The 20,068-nt window shown below is 40.0% G+C and overlaps 2 protein-coding genes across 4 annotated transcripts; one reads left to right on the forward strand and one right to left on the reverse strand.

Moving 5' to 3' along the window:
• Positions 1–1,099: 1,099 nt before the first annotated feature.
• Positions 1,100–3,124, reverse strand: LOC147219205 (transcription factor Jun-like). The gene has a single exon (XM_086172577.1). It carries the CDS (start codon positions 2,792–2,794, stop codon positions 1,823–1,825), a length of 972 nt encoding a protein of 323 aa, XP_086028703.1. The 5' UTR covers positions 2,795–3,124; the 3' UTR covers positions 1,100–1,822.
• A 3,558-nt stretch (positions 3,125–6,682) lies between these two features.
• fggy (FGGY carbohydrate kinase domain containing) lies at positions 6,683–19,948 on the forward strand. Of its 3 annotated transcripts, XM_086172846.1 has the most exons (17): positions 6,683–6,762; positions 6,840–6,904; positions 7,009–7,199; positions 7,731–7,842; positions 8,804–8,955; positions 9,137–9,225; positions 10,034–10,149; positions 10,307–10,435; positions 12,425–12,528; positions 13,544–13,651; positions 14,614–14,675; positions 15,259–15,421; positions 16,671–16,745; positions 16,873–16,993; positions 17,689–17,783; positions 18,831–18,892; positions 19,810–19,948. In XM_086172846.1, the coding sequence occupies exons 3-17, from the start codon at positions 7,017–7,019 to the stop codon at positions 19,889–19,891; spliced, it is 1,653 nt and encodes a 550-aa protein (XP_086028972.1). In that variant the 5' UTR covers positions 6,683–6,762; positions 6,840–6,904; positions 7,009–7,016; the 3' UTR covers positions 19,892–19,948. The 3 variants fall into 3 exon arrangements, with proteins under 3 accessions (XP_086028972.1, XP_086028973.1, XP_086028974.1); XM_086172847.1 differs by lacking the exons at positions 6,683–6,762; positions 6,840–6,904 and having other exon boundaries at positions 7,023–7,199; positions 7,733–7,842; XM_086172848.1 differs by lacking the exons at positions 6,683–6,762; positions 6,840–6,904; positions 7,009–7,199; positions 7,731–7,842 and adding an exon at positions 8,139–8,239.
• Positions 19,949–20,068: the final 120 nt, after the last annotated feature.

Raw genomic sequence — 20,068 nt, forward strand, 5'->3', positions numbered from 1 at the left:
TTATCTTTCAGCATTGCGTATTTGAAACATTTGGTCAAACCGAGATCACACTGTCCTTCACGCAGAGTGTAACTTATTAAAACTTCAAGCAGAGAGCAGTAATATGCGCCCTCTACTGGCTAGAACCAGAACTACAACCAGGGATTATTGAGGTCAGTGATATCACTCACCTAGAGAAACATGGGGGAGGGGGTTGAACCTGTCACTCACACGCAGCTTCAACTAATCTATCCGATTTTTAAATGACAAAAGAAATTAAATTGAGTCACAAAAATAACATTTGGGGAACAATCCTGGCGCCACACACAAGTACGCCATAACAGGTGTGACGAAGCTGTCAATCAAAAACACGTGGGCCGGCGTGCGGGGCCCCGGGAGCCCCAATCAGGCAGTAAGTGAGAGCAGCTGTGGGGTCTTAGAGAGCTCCGCGCACACAGCTGCATCCTGTGTCTCCCCCCGCGAAGACATCCGCCGGAACATCGGTGTTGGTGGTCTTCTGTGCGTGAGTATCACAAAGGACAAAAACGCACAACTCTGTTGTATCTATTTTCCTGTAATAAAGGGATTTTTTTGTATCTTACCGTGTATTTCTAACTGTTAAACTCGAGGTTTCCAGCTAAGGAGGGTGAAGCTAGCTTGGGGTGTTTTAGCTAAGGAGGGTAAAGCTAGCTTAGTGTGTTTTAGCTAAGGATAGTGAAGCTAGCTTAGGGTGTTTTTAGCTAAGGAGGGTGAAGCTAGTTTAGAGGTTTCGAACTAAGGAGGTGGAAACTAGCTTAGGGTGTTTTTAGCTAGGTGGTGGTGGGGGGGGGGGGGGGTTAACTCTCTCTCTCTCTCTCTCTCTCTTCCCCCCTCTCTCTCACACACATACACACATCCCAGGGCGCACTTCTTGCCATGTTTGGATACCCGCGGCTCACTTCCGACATCCCGGCGTCCAATGGGAGCCCGCCTTGAACCCACGCCGCACCAGTGACTCAATATCCCGTCTGTCCCAGTTTCTCCAATAACAAACCCCCACCATCACCCACACGTCTAAAAACGCACCCGCTTGGTTATGACGAGACTGAAATATACGAAATAAAAAAAACTCATCCCTTACGTGTTCCAACATTTTATTTTTGTTATATTTACAGTTCCGAAGTGCTCAAAATACAGCGTAGAAATATTATTACAAAGTGTTACTTCAGGTCTAACATTAGTTACACCTATTATCACAAAGTTGCATCGACGCAAGGGTTAAGAAAAGTAAGGCAGTCTTATTGTCAGTAAACGCTGCACACCTGAGTGCTGAAGCCAAAAGGTGTGTGTGTGATGGGGTGTTAGTGTCATTCTGTACATGTGGATACTCAGTGCTCGTAACGTTGCTACGTGACTTTTTTTTTATGGCGGATTTTTTGCAGAGCACAGCCTGCGGCTTCCCGTAGTTTTCCACTCTTGCGGGGTCTTGACAGGATGCCGCTGCAACGATCTGTCGACAATGACCTTATGGCAGACGTTCTGGTCAATTGCCACGCTACCTTTGCTTCACTGGATATAGATTTGGATGGAATTTTTTTTTTTTTTAAAGAAAAAGGAGGGAAAAATGACCTATTAAATGTCTAACACGTCTTATCAGCCGGGTCTGTAGAACAAATGTATCCTCTGAGCTGTGAGAGTGTGTTGGCCTCTGGTCTGTATAATAAGTATCTTGCCAGTCACCATTCGCCTTGTCAGCAGAAACTTAGTGGAAACAGCCTGAGCTGATAATTTGGTGGAAAAACAACACTAGACGCAGTATTTGGTCCCAAACAAAAGTCCCTCGTTTCTTTTTCCCACGGCAGTCTTAAAAAGCCTGGAGCTGCTGTGTTAAAATGAGCTGGCAGCCGCTGTTAACGTGGTCCATGACCTTTTGTTTGAGAAGTGCCAGCTCGTCCCGGAGAACGTTGGCAGAGGAAACCAGCTCCGTGTTTTGGCTCTTCAGGTTCTTGACCCGCTCCTCCAGCCGAGAGATCCTCTCCAGCTTCCTTTTCCGGCACTTGGACGCGGCCACTCGGTTCCTCATGCGCTTCCGCTCCGCTTTGATGCGCTCTTGGGTCTCCATGTCTATGGGGGACAGCGGCGGGGTGTCGCTGGCCATCTCGGGCACCGTCTGCGGCTCCTCCTTCAGGGAGCGCAGCCGCGGGTGCGGCGCGCCGGCAGGCTGCTGGTCCATGTGGCCGTGGGGCGGCTGCGTGGCGGCCGGGTAGCACGCCGGCGGGTGCCGCTCGCCGGCAGGTGCAGCCGCGGAGCCGAGTACACCGCGGTTGAAGGAGCCCAGGTTCGTGTACTCCGGCGGCTCGGCGCGCACCGTGCAGCTGTAGGAGATCTCGCCGCCCTCAGACACGGGGGGGCCGGATGGCATACCGTTGGTCGCGCCGGTCTGTGCGTCGGGAGGCGCGGCTGGTATCTGCTGCTGATAGTGGAGTTCGGCCAGTGCCCGCACAAAGCCTTCGGCGAAGCCCTCCTGCTCGTCGGTGATATTCTTGGGACACACGAACTGGGTCGGGGTGGGAGTCGTCAGCCCGTTACAAGACTGGATGATCAGCCTCTCCAGCTCCGGCGAGGCCAGCTTCAGCAGCCCGACGTCCGGGGACGTCAGGATGTCCAAGGCCTTGGAGCCCAGCTGAGGTTTGAAGGTTTTGGGGTCGTTCAGATTCAGGGTCATGGTCTGCTTGAGGGTTTTCGGGTTGAACCCGTAGACCCTCGTCCCGTCATGCTGCGAGTTGGACGCACTCACGGCTTCGTCGTAGAAAGTCGCTTCCATTTTTCTGGACATAAAAAAGTTTTTGTGACCTCGGAGGGAGGGCTTCGCTCCTTTTCTCGAATTGTGCTAGATCGGCTGTTTACATATGTCCTGTGACTCGGAGCCCCTCCGCCGCCTGGTGATAGAGTCCGCCTATTGTTGAAGTTCAACTCACTTGACAACTTCGTGTCCCGAGAAAACTTTTCCCCGGTGAAACCTGCGATCATCGATGGATCCCTTCTTCCCGCCGTGAGCCAGACTTCCCACACCGGAAGTATCCTCTGTGATTATTTCTCCCACCTCCTTCCTAAAATCCAGAAACAGTGCCTCAATTGGGATAATACTTTCTATCACTTCCAACGTGGAGACGAACTTTATCCACCTCTAAGCTGCAGCTCTACTGAAAATAACAATGATGTCATTTCTACGGGTTCCGATTGGCCAGGGATGATTTGGCAGGCGGGGTTTGTCATCTGACATGCAGGTTGCTCTGACAACTAGCCATGTCTCCGCCCCCCCGCGATGGTTTATGGGATTAGGTAATGCAGACAGTGGAGCAATGTACTCTGGGATTACGTAGTGTTTTTGAATATTTAGTTACCCGCTCAATTATTAGTTACCCATCTTCTCACAGTGGCTGCTCAGATTTGCTACGGCCTTGATGAGCAGCAGCAGCAGATCAATACTCTCTGAATAAGCTACTTGTTTACAGGAACATGCTGAAAGTAATTTCTTAAAAAGCATTTGCAGTGTCAGCCCTCAATCCAGAATGAAAGAGACCTAAGATTAATCATTTTGTGATCGATTAATCTGCTTGGGTTTTTGTTTATTATTAGGGCTCAACAAGATGAGTAAGCTCTGATAAATCCTGGGGTGATGTCATCCTTAGCCTTGTTTTGTCATGGGAACAGCCCATGTCCAAAAGATTGATAATTTAATAGGCTTTAGATGAGCACAAGCTGCACACAACCCAATTTACAGAATTTAGTCTTGAGAAAACTGAGGAACTTTATACATGTACATATTGAACATTTCTATCATGCGGCAGTTGTCAAAATATATGTAAACTATTTTTGAGGTATATAGACTAAATTGCATGGGACAAAAAGGATAAATAAATGAAGGTTAGTAAAAAACAGGACTGATTGAGTGAGGGTTTTTTTTCATCTCACTGCTGTTTCTCTTAAAATAAGAAGTGCTGTTCTAATCATTGCCATCTCATTTTCATGTTGTGTTGTCAGAATCAAATTTCACATAATGAATGTTATAACATTTAAATTTTTTTTTGCAAAAATCTGCAGATATCAACAACAAATGTAGTATGTGAGTGTGTATCGATATGTGTATGTAAAGAGAGAAACATCCATTCAGCCTTGGATCAATGTTTTGTCAGATTTTATTTTGTTTATTTTTCCCGTACTAAAGCAGGCATACTGTGAAATATATCTATCAAGACTAAAGGTTCTGAAGATCGTGCTTATTAACATTACAGTGAATATTGAAACTGACAGACATAATGTATTTCATCCATTTTATATACTGCAAAGTCTGAGGAATTGTTTTAATTTCATGTTTTAAAGTAATTTTGGCTCCATACCACATCCCCTTTACAGTCACTCCCAAAATGATTGGTTGTGAAACACAAATCTTACACATTTCTTGGCTTCATTACTCATTGTAGTAACTGTTGTCTTTTTAATACCGTTTAACAAGATGATCTTTTGGAAAAACAAGGGTTTTTTTTGTAGCAATGGAGTCAAAAGAACTTATAACATTTATTCGAATCAGAGTAAATATGTCAGCATGTAGATGCGCCCCTCAGCTTAAGAGCAACATCTAATGATAATATTTACCCTGTCAAATATCCCTGCTTGTGAACAAGCCTGCATCCCAGCATTCCCTTGCAGTATGCAGTTCACTGTCATAGGTATTTGTGAAACTTTGCTCAGAACTAAAGGCTGTATACAGCTGCAGTCCAGTTTGTCTGTCTCCCCCATTGTATTATTCAACATGTTCTCCTCAAGCCAACTATAAATAAGTTAACAGCTTCACACAGCCTGGAAGAACCATGGCAGCTTGAGGTCAGCACACTTGAGATGACATGTTGTCCTCACAACACAGCCCCGCAACACCCATTTGGAAGTATTTGACACCCTTAAGTGGAAATCCAGGGCTAGAGAGCTTTGTGAAACTTCAGTGTCTGATAGTACCACTGTAACAATATGTGCAAACCCTTCAGACTTGATTCTTTTGTGTCATGTTTGACCTAGACGTTGTATTCCAAGGTAGCCAAACTTCCAAATATGACCACTTCATGAACCGTTCTGCTCTTGTTTGAAATCCGTACACCTGTATCAAGGCCCAATGAGGAGTGTTTTCCTATCAAACCACCGCTGTGCCCCAGCCATGCTTCCTGTTTCTCTGTCAGTTTCCCTTCTGCTGGCCTGATGAAGTTGCCTTTAGATTTCTGCGCTTCCCCCCGCTCTCAGCCCTAGCCAGCTGTTTCCACATGTACAGCATTTCTCGAATCAGGAGCGGAGCTGGCCTGCCTTATTGTCCAGAGATGGGACTCTTCGTGATCCCTGGACCCCTCCTCCCCCAAAGCAGGGTAAAAAGAGAGAGAGACACTGATGTGCATATGCTGATGTATCAACAGAGCAAAGTTTTGATTACCTGTAAGCATGGATTAGAGACATACACATGCATAGATGCGCGAGGCAGTGAGAGAGACGGATGAGATTTCAAACACTGTCTGTGCTGTGTTTGTTGAAGACCATCTGTTTCTTCCTGTCCTGCTGCTTGGTTTTCTCTGTACTCTATCTCTGCTGATCATTCCTGGTCCAAACACCCCAATCATAGCCAGGACCATTTCCTCCACACAGCTGTTTTGCTCCTCTAAGAAAAGAACACAATACAATAAAGTGAGGAGACTAGATTCAGACTAGAAAGCTAGTTTTGTTTTGTCTGTAGTTTTTTTTCCATGATTAGTTAATGCCTTTGCTTTGGTCAAAGTGAAGGAAAGTAGCTTGGATTGTATTGGTAAGTTAGTTAGACATGTAATTAAACTCCTTGACTAAATTCCGGAGTCATGTATTCAAAGGTTGATTACCAGCTGGTGAAAGCGGGCTGAGCATTGTGCGTCTGTTTGCGGTATTGAGATTTGGGCTGGATTATCCATATATGGCTTTGGATGAGCGACCTGGGGTGCAAGCCATTGGAGTGATTAAGATGAGGATTAAAACTTTAAAGCATTTGTCTATCTTTCAGAATAGAAATCTACTGGGAGAGTACGAAACAGCTGATTTGAACTGGACTTTGTTAAGTATGAAGCACAATACCAGAAAAAAAAATGTATTTAGACATTGGACAAGTAAAAGTGTCACATTATTGAAGATCAATAAAAAATATGTATAAAATAGAATGAACAAAGAGCATAGCCAAATTGATAATGACACCCAGATTTATCTCAATGTATGAATAGGAAAAATACTTTAAACATTGATTATTAAGCTGGAATTCATAAACAAAATTGGAACTTAAATGACAAGCTCGGAAAATTCAGGGGGTGCGGCAAACAGTTTGAATATAAAAATACTATTACTTTTAATACTTTTAAAAATACTATACTTTTTACTGAGCAAGTAACTTAATGGGGCAAAGCATGGTTTTAAATATATAAATAAATAAAAAAAATACATATATATCTCTATATATAGATATATATGTATATATATATATACATATATCTATACATTTATGAAAGCGAAGTATCGATATGCTTTTGGTGAAATCATTCAATTCAGTGTCAAGCCTGCACAGGAACATGTTCTCCAGAAGAAACCAAAGACTGTTTTCAATCGTGCGGCTCTGCAGTAAAACGCGACTTCGCTAATTCTGTTCCCTTTCGCCTTCCGTCCTCCACCGGAGTCTCCGGCTCAAAGTACAGTCATACCAACTAACAAATTATGGGACAAACGCAGAAATAAGATTTGTGTCCTCTGGTAAGTTTAGTTACCTGCAGCAAAACACGTGTGATATTTCATTTAGAAGTGTGCTTAAACTGGTTTTTCGGCACGAGGCTGGATTACTTACGCTGCAGCTTGAAGCACCTCGCCGCAACAGAATCACTTGTCCGAGCACAAGGTAAACAAGGGATTTCATGTGTATGTTAAGTTATTCTATTCAGCTAGTAAATGTGGAGATCGACGGTTATTCCGCTCAGTATCCGCCCTGACCCTTCCCTGCAGGCTCCCACATGGCGGAGGTCTATTTTGTCGGGGTGGATGTGGGCACTGCCAGCGTGAGGGCGGCACTGGTGACCCGGGAGGGTCTGGTGAAGACAACCGCGGAGGAGCCCATCAGCATTTGGGAGCCCCAATCCGACCACTACGTCCAGTCCTCCAATGAGATCTGGGAGAAATGCTGCACTGTTGTCCGGGTACTTTTTTTTTTAATTGTTTTCCATTTTTCTCCCCTCGTTCAAAGCACTTCAGGAGACAGGCTTTCAGAATTGGCAAAACTCTACTTGAAAATTTTTTAAAATGACTGCAAATCTGAAGTTCCAATTGAAATTGAAATTAACTAATAAAACAAAAATAAATGTGATAAGAATAAGCAAAACAATGATCTTAACAGCAAAAAGGAACAAAACATTTCCAACGAGACTTAGTGGATAAATCCGCAACATGCAGATTCCAGTCAGTCTTTAATGCCCAAATAGTATAATTAATCTCATATAAATGTCCAAATTTCAAATGATTACAATTGAACAATGGAAAAGTTATTAGTTTTGATGTGTAAGGATGAATCAAAGTCTTTTAATGGACAGCCCAAAGGAATTTAAATAGAGGTGTTATTACTTGTGTAGTGTTAGATACGTTAGGTATGATCTACCAAAGTAGATCTACATTGGAAAATGGGTTTCTGAGTATCTTGATTGTATCAAAGATTTGAGTGTGTCTTTTTTTAGAGAGTGGCCCAGGGTGTAGAGAGGAAGCACATCCAAGGGATTGGTTTTGACGCCACCTGCTCTCTCGTGGTTTTGGACCAAAGCTTCCAGCCCGTAGCTGTCAATCAGGACGGTGAGCGAAACAGTCCACAACATTTACATCTACTTTTTGCTATCATTGATAATAAGAATTATAATTTTCCTGTTAGGAACTAACAGCACACTATGAAAATTAAGCTAAAACCTTGATGATGTATTTGTCTGCCAGCTGAATCAGCTGATACCAGTGTTTTACTGATCTGTCACTTTTAACATATTTTGGGTGATATTAAACTGGTATTGACCAGACAAATCAACACTAAATGTCCATTGTCCAAGTCCAGAGTTCAATTTCAACATCAAATATTCATTACAGGTGATTGTAAGCCATTATTCAAGAGTATTTTGTTGAAATGAGATCAGCAATGACACTTAGAAGCTCCAGTGCCACTGGACATTAATACTGATAGATTTGGACATCAACATCACAAGTATGTGTACTTTTGATACTTCAAATATGGTTAGCTAATTGTACCTACAGTATCAAATCTCTCAAACAGGGATAAATAAAGTATTATCTTATGTTCTCTCTCTCTCTTTCTCTCTCTCTCTCCCCCTCTCTGTGTATATATATGTGTGTATATATAAGAAAACAGTGTAATATTATTGTATTCTTTAATGACCAAATCTCTGTATTGTTATGGGCTCTAAAAACCCTAAAGTAGTTGGTCTGCACAGAGTTATACATTGCTCTGTTCAGTAGAGTGAAGATGAGAGATGTAATGTAAAGTATTGATCCCTGAGGGGAATATCCCCTCCTTCACAGGAGGGTCGAAGGTCAGGGTCAGCTTGAGAAATTAACCCTGGAGCTGTTTTTTTGTCTCCAGCGAAGACAGACCGCGGGGAAGCGGAGATTAAAGGGACTGTAAACCATCTCCTAATCGAACAGGCTAACTTTAGATTGCAATATTATCCAGTCAGCTGAATTTTTGGATTATTTTACATTCCATTTAAACCACCCCGCACCCCTCATACATCTTTCCTGGCATCCCCAGGTGACAAACAAAAGAATGTGGTGATGTGGATGGACCATCGTGCTGCAGAGCAGGCCGCTCGTATTACACACACTGGCCACGGGGTCCTGGGCAGGGTGGGAGGGGTCATGTCACCAGAGATGCAACCCCCTAAGCTGCTCTGGCTTAAAGAGGTGAGAGGTGAGTGAGGTCATAGCCACTCACTAGATGTTTTATTGTTGTTTTTCAGGCAGGTCAGCATGTGCTTGGTGTTATTTTCTGCCTTGCCCACCTTTATCTGATGGACAGATTCTTCAAACCCCTATCCCCTACTTTATTTTTCACAAACTTACCTTTCTTGTGTTTTTCCTGCAGAATCTGAAGGAGATCTGCTGGAGCAAAGCTACTCACTTTTTTGACCTTCCAGACTTTCTGTCTTGGAAGGCAACAGGCTCTTTGACAAGGTCTTTTTTGTTTGCTTTATGTTTTTCTTTTTTTTTTTTTTTCTTTTTAACTTTTGCTTTTGTCCTACAAGGCTGCTGTTTAAATGAAAAGTTTGGTGGTTCATAGAACATGCTTGAGAAATTGATGAGGTGTGTGTATAGCCTAGCTGAATATCATAGAAGTAATCAGAACATCTTATTTGCACGTTTGAGTATAATATTTTGATTATTACAAGAAAACCTTTTCTAGCTTATTGTAAAGCTTTTTATTTCAATTTTTTTTTTTCAATTTATTTCATAAGGAATGGTTTATGGCAGTTTAGTTAAAAAAAAATTTGACATTCTATTTTTAAGCTAAATAGTTCTCTTGTGTGTCTCCTGTGTTTTACTTCCAAGAGAAAGATATTCCAAAAATAATTTTGTATATGTTAGCATGAACCGTATGGAGGATAACAGTTTAAGTCTTATGTGTACTTCTTGCTCCAGTCAGGTGAGACTCTTGAACCAATTCCACCTACCAGTGGGAAATATGTCGAATGAGTGCATTACCTTTGGTATATCAGTTACTGTGAGTCACTTGTTTTTATGGAGTCCAGAATTCTACAAAGTAGTTTGTTGCCCTGCTTTAACACCATCCTTGCATCACATTGCTGTCTCACTGAAATACCAGACATGTCCTTGATAACAGGGCTAATTCCGAGTTTTTTCTCACAAACTCCCCGGCCTTTAAAAGATACTGTGCAAATGCACCCTTATTATGTTGAATTTGTGTTCATTAAATGTCTTTTCTTTTGATGGAATCTTGAAAGGTGTGTTAACTCTGTGGCAGATCCTTGTGTACTCTGGTGTGTAAATGGACATATTGCCCACCGGGGGGATGGGATGTCAGTTTTTGGTCTGCCATTGGACTGGAGGACCTTGTAGAGAACAACTTTTCCAAAATAGGTAAAGCAACAGAAAATGAACCACATCCCTGTGTCTTTTATTGCCCGTGATAAGCTTAATTGTTTATTGTAGCCCCGAAAAGATAAGGGGCTGTGGGAATGTTTTCTAACTGTATGTATTATGATCTTTCCAACACATCATCTACAATGGAATTTAGGCAGCGAGACTTGTTCTCCAGGGACTCCAGTCGGAGGGGGCCTCACCCAGGAGGCAGCAGCTGAGTTGTGTTTGGACCCAGGAACTGCGGTGGGAGCTTCCCTCATTGACGCTCATGCCGGAGGCCTAGGTATTTTATATAGAAAACCACAATGTAAGCGGCACCATATAAATGAACATTATATTGTTTAATATCGGAGGGACATGGATAAAGGATTATTCCAGTGGGAAACATGTTTTTTGCATTAAGTCAAGTACTGAAACATTTCTCAAAATTCACACAGGCTGCACCCACAGCCCTAAACTGCTGTAAGATTATGTGTAATGTAAAGTAACCTGAACCACAAGCAATATTCTGCAAAAATCTTGCTGAGTGGAAAAACAGCATTCTCTGATAAAGTACAGTTGTTTCCTATTTCATATTGATGAGAATTCACTTTCTTTCTCTTTGTTTTATCTTCCTTAACTTCATTAACTTTGGCCAATTTTTAAAGTGATTGTCTTGATTACATAAAATTATTTTTTTAATGTTATTGACATTTCTAGGTGATTTAGTAGTGAATTATAATGCATTTCTGACGAGGTGATACAATGAGCTGTTTAATTACTACAAACCTGCTGGCCAGTTAGAAGAGGATATTCACTTGATGGTATAGTTCCAAATGGCCACTTTTGTGTAGTCGTGTGACAAACTGCAGAAATATCAAATTGTTTGGAACTTTAGTTGTGCAATCGGTCAACTGGAAAGAGGAAATGGAACATCCTTTCTTGTAAAACAAATTGGTCATCAAGGGAAACTATATATATATATATATATATATATATATATTCACAGTATAATTATGTGACTAAGGACATCAGTGTTTTTGAGCATAGTGGACTTGTAGATTTCTTATTTGGGTGATTTTGACAAACTAATATAAAAACTTTGTCAATGGTGCAAATCAAAAATGATCATATTTAGGTCGAATTGTTTTATTTTCAAGGGATGAGTATAGGAAAACACTGATCGTGGTGTAAATGTGTAGTTTGATGTAGTTTAGTAAATGGAGGGTTATGGCACAGCCCAAAGAACTTTTAAAGCCTGGAAAACAGTAATGGAAAAATGTTTTCTCCTTAAAAACTAGTTGAAATCTTTGTTCAGCACTCTTGCTAACATAACCTCACAGATCATTAACACTGAAATTGTTTATGGACAACATCACTTCAACTAGTTGGATAAATTGGTTATTCTTGTAAAGATGTGTAATTGTCCTGCTCTGATGAGTATTTGCTGCTCGGTCAAGAGAAAACACATTCATCCACTGAATAGAATGAATTATTAGTAGAAGTTATACTTAGAGCAGCCATGCTGTAGCAGATTTGCTTTAATTTAGCTGGTTCTGAACAGATTTGATGTCTGCAGTTTAAGGGTCAATGTCAAATAAAAATCCAACCTTTATTTTGCAGTCATGTTCTTTTTTGGCTATGTGTGTGTTGAAATTATAGATTATAGCAACTCTGAAAAATTAGACAGATACATTTTGTTCTCCTTGTGTCACTCCAATGAAATTCACACTTGGAATGTCCTGGAATATGATCTCTGGAAAAGAGTGGGAACAGCCGAGATGTGCCAGCGCGCATAAAATCACAGGACATTCACCCATGCACAGATTTACATCGGTAGTAGGCAGACATTTTAGTTTAGAAGCATCACTAGATCTGCGTTCCCTGCATCATGCATTAGACCATCTGGTTTTGGTCTGTCTTAACTCTGCACATGTAGCTGTGACCTGGGCTCAGCCTGCATTGTTTCTTAAGGCATAGGTTAAAGCACTATTTAAAAAACACACACACACACAAGCTCTCTGAGTTGCTGTACATGTCACTATGATGTGGACCCCCGGCGCCCACACATCAGCTATCCTTTTTTCTTAAACTAGAACCAGCTTGACAGACATTATTCCAGCAGTTAGCGTTGTTGGTGAATTCTGCGGGTGGGTGAGTTCAAAGGCTCCGATAAGCATTGCCATTTGTCCCCCTGGCTAGAAAATGGCTGTGTTTTTGTAGACTTTATATCAGGTAAAGTAGATATTGCTCTTTTCACACAGGTCTTCTACTTCTGATTTACCTTTTTCAGGAGTGATCGGTGCTGATGTCCGAGGTTTTCACCTGCCATGTGAGGACCAGCCAATCACATCACGCATGGCCATGATCTGTGGGACATCTTCCTGTCACATGGCGGTGGGAACATTTATTACATCTACTCTCAAATGTGACATTCTACTCTTTCCTGTAGATTATTGATGATGAGTACGTATATTTTTAAGTGTTACTGACATCAATACTATTCTCCTAAACTAGGAAATTATGTTTTGTATCTATAATAAAAAGGATAAAAACCAAAATAAATGTTTGTCACTGAAACGTTTGTTTTTCCACGTATATCTTCTATGAAGGATAAAATATAAAAATAAGATAGCTAAGAGAGCTGGCCAAAATTTTGACTTGGTCAAATGTTTTTCTTTCTTTTTCTACAAATTAGACATTGTGAAACACAATTTTACTGTTACGAGATACAGATCAAAAGATCAGATTGTTTCCATTGTTCTGATTTTTGGTAAATCAAAAATAATCAAAAATATTGTCCTCATTTTGGTGCTTTGTGAAAATCTTCTGAATGCAGTACTCAGTCAATAAAGAAATCACACTTCATATATGTATATATATAGATTGCACTACTGTTTTTTTCTCATTTTTCGAGTTCTCTCAGATTATTCTTTGTCCATAGATTATCTTTATCTTTAACAGCCGTTCTTTATAGCATACTTGTGTGAAGTAACTCTTAGTTGTAACGTGTTAATAGTTCTTTTTAATCCTTTGTGCATTGGTCCAAAAGGGTTGTTAAATATTTTTACTGCAGACAAAAGAGCATTCTGTATGAAGTCTGGTGTGGCTTTTCAGATTCATAATCAAATCCTGCTGTCACTTTACAGATAGCAAGTCTTAAGCAGTCTGAAAAAATGATGTGATATTGCAACTCTTATCTTTCATCTTTTTTCTTTCCTTCTTGCAGTATATTTTTATTTTGTTGTAGAGCCCTAAATAGCCCAGCCTGAGCCAACATTAGTCATCTGAGAGGGGCCCTTCATATCAGAACAAAACTCTTTTATAGTTGTGAACTCACTGTTAGTATCTTTTATTCGATTTATTCATAAATAGTCCCCACTAAAAATGCTTCCTTCCTCATGCAAGCCAGATCAGTGAGAAGCCTGTTTTTGTCCCTGGAGTGTGGGGACCCTGCCTGTCTGCCATGGTGCCTGACCTGTGGCTCAATGAGGGAGGACAGAGTGCTACGGGCCGACTGGTCAGTCTGTTAGCCATAGAGACAGAAATAAAACTAACCCAGATGTTATCAAGCGCAGATTTACAACTTGCAAAGTCCATGTGCTTTTGCTCACATCACATGCAGGAAGAGTTAAAATCCATCTGATTTGCTTAGATACTCATTCAATATTTTTTGTCATGTTTATTAAGTGATTTAATAATGTTTGAAATATAGAGTGCATTGGTCAGGATTATGATATCTAAGAATGCTCATGGCTGCACTTGTAGCACCAAAGATATTTTCACTTTTTGACTTAAGACTTTTAGAGCACACACTTTGAATCTCTGAATCTAAATTGTATTTTTAATCCCATTTTGTCTCTGTATAAGCTAAGTTAATTTTCTAAAAATTAATTGAGGTGCAAAGAGGGATTATATCAGATTCTCTCTTCAAGGTTATTGTGGCCAAAGAAAATAATCATATTTATGTTACAGCCATGTCTCTAGAATTTTTGATGAATTGTTTCAGTCATAATGATCAGTTGTAGTCACCTTGTTATTCATTTGTTATTGTTATTCATTTGATTTTTTTATGAAATGAGCCAAGCAAGCGTTTAATGTACCCCTTACTGATCTGATCATGAAAATGCATGGCTAAACATAATAGGAAAATAAGTGCTAATAAAAGATGTGCTATTGGTCATGCATATTGTATTGATTTGATTAGAATTTAGTTTCAATTAATACCACAGTTTTATTATTGCTTTTCATGAAATACCACAAGGAATAATTAATATATCTTCTGTTAAAAACTCAGCAATTTATTTAGTGCCTTTGACAATGCTTTTAACTCAATCTGACCTCTAAACGAAGATGGGGCTTTTTACAATTTTTTTAGAAATGAGATGAGTCATAAAAAAAACAATTGAGTCATGAATCCATAATAACATTAGTGCAACCAGTCATGCGACCATCTCTCTTTCTATCTCTCCCCGCCCTCAGATTGACCACATGGTAAAAGGCCACGCTGCTTACATCCAGCTGCAGGAAAAAGCAAGGCAGAGGTTTGCTCCTACACCCGGGCCCCTGCTCTCCCAAAACATTTTAGCCCAGCTGTCGTCCTCTGACGAAAAATAACGTTAAGTAAGCTGAGATTAGAGGCTTAGTGAGGCTGCATGTTGTAGCGCATCATTCCCCAGATTCTCATCACAGGTCGTTCGCTGCAGATCCACAAACATGTTTTTAAACACAGTTATATCATTATCTGATTCTTGTAACATTTATCATACATGAGTCAGAAGCAGCATACTGAAACTTGAAAAATCAATATCACTGACACTCATGGTTAATATAAGTGTTTCTTTATTTCTCTCTGTATCTGACATTTAGCCAGTCACTCTTGCATAAACATGGGCAACTTATCAATAAGTTTTTAATTTCATGTAACTCACATTTGTTGTTAAACTGTCAGTTTTACCTAACTTAAAGTGAAAGTAATCTTCAAAGCCAACCCAAATACATAAAAATTGACTAAAAAGGGAAAAAAACATACTCCATGAAATGATTATGAATTTTGTCACCAATAGTCCAACATGTATAAGACAGAACTTTTCTTGAATCAATTATTTTTCTTCTTTTTCACCACAGAGTTCCTTTCAGTGGCGAGAACATCTACAGCTACTTGAATGATCACCTGAGTATAATGGCGAACTCTGGTAGTGCTGTTGACCTGCTTGGATCCAGTCTTCATGTGTGGCCAGATTTTCATGGGAACAGGTCACCGCTGGCTGACCCCACGTTGAAGGGCATGGTGAGGGCTCATGAGTCAAGCCTTGCTGGGGATGCGGTAAAATGTGTCAGCTTCAAAAGGGGTTCCATTTAATTTTATGGATATAAACATTTGGTCGATGTTGGTTCTGGATCACCTTACGATGCAATTTTAGAACACCAAGGTATCAAAATAAGCTGCTATCAGTATCTAAATCAAAGAGCTGACATTGGCTGTTCTAAAATAGACCTATATTTAACAAGATATCAACATCTAAGCATCACTGGAATGTATATAACGTACTGATCAGTTGAGTCACTCAAAATAATGATCTGTTAAGTTTTCAAGTTGGGATAACAACAAACAGGAATCGATTTCTTAGCAGAAAGGGGGGGGGTTACAATGCTCTTTGTTACCAAGTGTAACTAGCTCTTGGCCTTATGTAACTCCAATTATAATGACCCAAAATCCTTAAATACCAGTTTGACAGATGTGAGGTAACCTGGATGACATGCTGAAGAGTGAATGCTGCTGAATAATGATAATTTACAAAGACACTAAGCTGCTGAGAATCTTGGTTTGGCACAAATGCCAGCAGGGGTAAATATCTCTCTCCTTTGACATCACATGAATGAAAGACCTTTATTGTCACATTCACTTATTCATACAGCACAACTGCGATGAAATTTGAAGACTGCATTTAACCCATCATGGATGAGCCATGAGCAAAGGGCAGCTTATGTTCAGCGCCAGGGAAACAGTTTGAGGGTTCAGTGTCTTACTCAACAACACTTCAAAAGGGAATCGAACCAAGAATGTTCGGCTCCAAGGTAGACCGGTCTAATACCCACACAGTCCCTATTAAAGTTTAAAAAAAAAAAGAATCTTCCTTCTGGTTTCATTTTATTGGCTACAGTGGGTAGTCACGCTAAGAGCCTCTCATAATTATGAGTTCTTTATCACAAAAATAATCTTTACTCTTAATGTGTTGCAGTGCATCTCTGTTGAAGATGAGAACTGATAACCCACTAAAATGATTTTCTCTGTTCATTGAGCAATTTATTGTTGTCAGGCCATATTTGTAATTCCAGGAAGCGGGGAACCAGTTTACTGGAAAAAATAGTTGACTGACTATTAGTGGACTGATTTGAGATGGGTGAACGATAGCCATGTACTAATCAAGGTTTCTGGCCCCAATCTAAATTATATTAAACCAAGTATCTGGCAGTAACAACTTTAATACGCCTAGAAGTAGCAGTCAAGAGCTTTTGTGCATCTTATTCTTTTGCAGGTGATCGGGCTGTCTCTTTCTCAAACCCTGGATGACCTTGCCGTGCTCTATTTAGCTACAGTTCAAGCCCTCGCTGTGAGTCTCAAGTGTTCGTGTTTCAAGTGACTTCCTCCAACCCACAGCCCTTCCATCCGTGCAAGGAAGGCCTTTTTTTTTAATCTTTGTAACCTTACTCCTCTTGATTGTCTTCCTCTGGTTTCAGCTGGGTACACTTCATATTCTGGAGACCATGAAAGAGGCAGGACATGACATCAGAACCCTCTTCCTGTGTGGAGGCTTGAGCAAAAATGTGCTGTTCGTACAGATTCATGCAAATGCTACAGGTATAAAATAAAATAACGGGAGCCATGACTTAATATTTTTGATGGGCAGTGTTTTCAATTCAGGGTTCATATGTGTCTTGGAAATCTTAAACATCTGACCAAATTACTTGCCCTGGGAGCCACATGTATACTAACGGGGAAAAGCAAACTATCCTGGAAGATCTCTGCTTTTCCTAGAAATGTATTTAAATCCTTAATCACTTTCATTTTAAGTGACACAAAGTTCTATAATCTGAAATAGCAATGTTTTGTTATGAATCATAACTTCTGGAGGGTAATGCTGATTATATAATTATAGATATTAAACAAAATTGAATTGCCCCATTTTCTGTCATTAATATTTACAACCAATTTTATTAAGTGTTATTTCCCCACTTACTTGATTTACCAGTTGTAAACCACCTAATTATTTATAAATGCTTGATGGCTGCAGCTCCAGTAACAGCTGTCATCATGTCCAGATAAACAAAAAAAGTGAGGATTTGTGCATGATCTCTGCCTGTCAAACAACTGAGATGTCTCTGAAAATGCCCATCAAAACTCATGGGAAATGGTCTCTAGAAAACAGCTGCAACCCGGAAGTAAAAATCGAAGAAAATACTTGCTACCTGCTTTCAATGTAGTTGCTTATTTGTTACATAGGAAGCTATTTAGATAGCTTTTGGCAGAATTTTTATGGATGGTATCTCTTCCAGGATTGCCAGTGGTGTTACCAGACCAGCAGGAGGCTGTGCTGGTGGGAGCAGCAGTGTTGGGTGCATGTGCATCCCAGAAGTACAGCACAATACAGGTGGAGTGAGACACACACACACACAGCATGCAAAGCGAGTTAAGACATGGGAAAATGCAGAGACAAGAAGAGGAATATGGCTGTGAAACCACATACCAAGAATAAAGACTGGGCTTGTTGAAACTATTGAAATTTCATCAGGGTAATCCCACCCACTTGCGTACTGAGGTCAATTTTTATATGAACGCGTTGCCTTTTCATCTCGACATGGTTCTTTTTCATTGAAATATTGTCTTTATTTATTATTACTTTTTAAACAGTCCTGCCCTCATTTTGTAAATTTGCTGCCCCTTTTGTAATACTAAACTTGTTCAGTAAATGTAATTGATTGTTTTCAACAACATTGAAAAAGCCATTTGCAGATTACAGTGAAAGCCCCATTTAAAATTTGTCAAAACATTGCTTTAAAATTATTAAAATAGTTAATCAGTTGTATTTAACTTTCAGAATCTCACCTTTTTCATATTTGAGGAGCTTATATGATATATATCAATATAAAAGTTCTGACAAGTATGATACTCATTGTGCCCCTGTTTTGCCCATCCCTCAAGGCAAGCCCTACACCCAAATCATTTCTGACTCACTGCTTCCACCTACTGGATGAAACCTAGATGCAAAATTACACTGTTAAAATGTTGCACTTGATGCTTTAATAGTCAGATTTATACACCGTGTCTGCAAGATACTAGGAATTCATGTATCTTCCACCAGGTCACTTATCTCTTCTAACATATGAGCCTAGGCAGGCGGCAAAATAAATCGCCCTGCCTTTCAAGCCGGAATACTAAAAATAAGAGTTTATTGTTTGGACTAGGCTGCACCTGTCAACCAATTTCCAACAGTAAGTGCAGCAGGCAGTTGTTGTGTCTGATCCGATGAGCCGCAAACACCCTGCTGCCTGGATTTGGTGGGTTTAGACAGCAGGGAGGCCCTGTGCTGCATAAGTCATAAACTGTCTCGGGGAAAAAAAGAAAAAAAACTGTCCTGAAACTGAATGTGCGCAACATAATTTATTGAGTGATATTTTCACTGTACGTCATGTTTTAGGAGGCCATGGGGAAAATGGCCAAAGTTGGAAAAGTTGTATATCCAGATTGCAGACTCCAGAGGTGAGGCTGGCTTTTTTTCCCTGTTCTTGTCTGGGCATTAATTGAATTTAATGTCTTCCTCAAGACACTAAAAGGTCAACAAAAGCTGATGGTTTATTTAGTTGATAAGTATGTTACATATTGAGAGAACAAATCCAGTCGAAGTGTGATCAAAAACACAAGTTAATCCCTTAAAATACATCATCTTCTTTCATACCAGCTATATGCATGTCCAGTTTCACCTAATACATAAATTTCCACAGAATCAAATACAGCAGTGGACTCTATATTTTGACAAAAGGAGGCTTCATATGAAAAAAATAAAAAATAAATATATATACTGGGGTTTTCAACACTATATTTGAATTAGTTATGGGAAACAGTAAACATCATGATGCTGATTTCAAGAAGGATTCTTTGTTTGCACAGGAGATGATTAGCATTTTTTTTAATACATGTCCTCTTTTTTTTGGTACAATCAACTGAACTTGCGCTATTCTAGACTTTTAAGAAAACCATCAATATCATGCTTATTACCATTACAATTCCTCGTGTCAAGTTAAAAAGCTGAAGGGGGTAATGAAACAAAGAAAGAAATCCATCTCCTCATTTTGTGGAAGGTTATCCAAATTTTCAAGGTTGAAAAAGTCTGAAATTTATATGGCTTGAAATAACTGATTTGTTTTTCCCAGAATGTAAAGCTCAATATGTACAATTACAGACCTCTTAGGACACAGGCTCCAATCCCTTTCATTGTCATTTGTTTATTGCAAGTAATTTATTATTTAACAGAAGCTATCCTCTCAGTCTTTTGTCTAAATAATTAAATGCCCCCCATGAAGTTTTAATATACAGTATCGTGGACATTTAATCTTGGAAAGTAAATAATTATGTTTGCATTTGAGGGGTAATTGCATAATATCCAACACCTTTTCCAGCTTCTATCAGAGGAAGTACAAAGTGTTCCTGCGTTTGATGGCCCACCAGAGGGAGTACCAGGCCCTCATGACTCAGACATGATCCTGATGGAGGGAGGCGGCAGAGCTGAGCCTCATTCTGTGACATAATAACAATGACAAACACGATGGAAATAAGGACACATGTTTAAACTGAGGAACTTTTCTTGTCATTCCCATCAACTTTTTAATATTTTTTAATAAATCCCAAATAATTCAAATCTGTCTGTTTGTTTTGAAT

This window comes from Fistularia commersonii, chromosome 25, assembly GCF_037954325.1.
Source record: "Fistularia commersonii isolate RoL2024-O1a breed Wild chromosome 25, RoL_Fcom_v1.0, whole genome shotgun sequence".
Taxonomy (NCBI): Eukaryota; Metazoa; Chordata; class Actinopteri; order Syngnathiformes; family Fistulariidae; genus Fistularia; species Fistularia commersonii.

Coding starts and splice junctions, on each gene's coding strand:
- LOC147219205 (XM_086172577.1), bottom strand. CDS start 2,794: ATGTCCAGAAAAATGGAAGCGACTTTCTACGACGAAGCCGTGAGTGCG.
- fggy (XM_086172846.1), top strand. CDS start 7,017: ATGGCGGAGGTCTATTTTGTCGGGGTGGATGTGGGCACTGCCAGCGTG. Junction 10,436..12,424: donor CGCTCATGCCGGAGGCCTAG/GTATTTTATATA, acceptor TACCTTTTTCAG/GAGTGATCGGTGCTGATGTC. Junction 13,652..14,613: donor AGAGTGCTACGGGCCGACTG/GTCAGTCTGTTA, acceptor CCCCGCCCTCAG/ATTGACCACATGGTAAAAGG.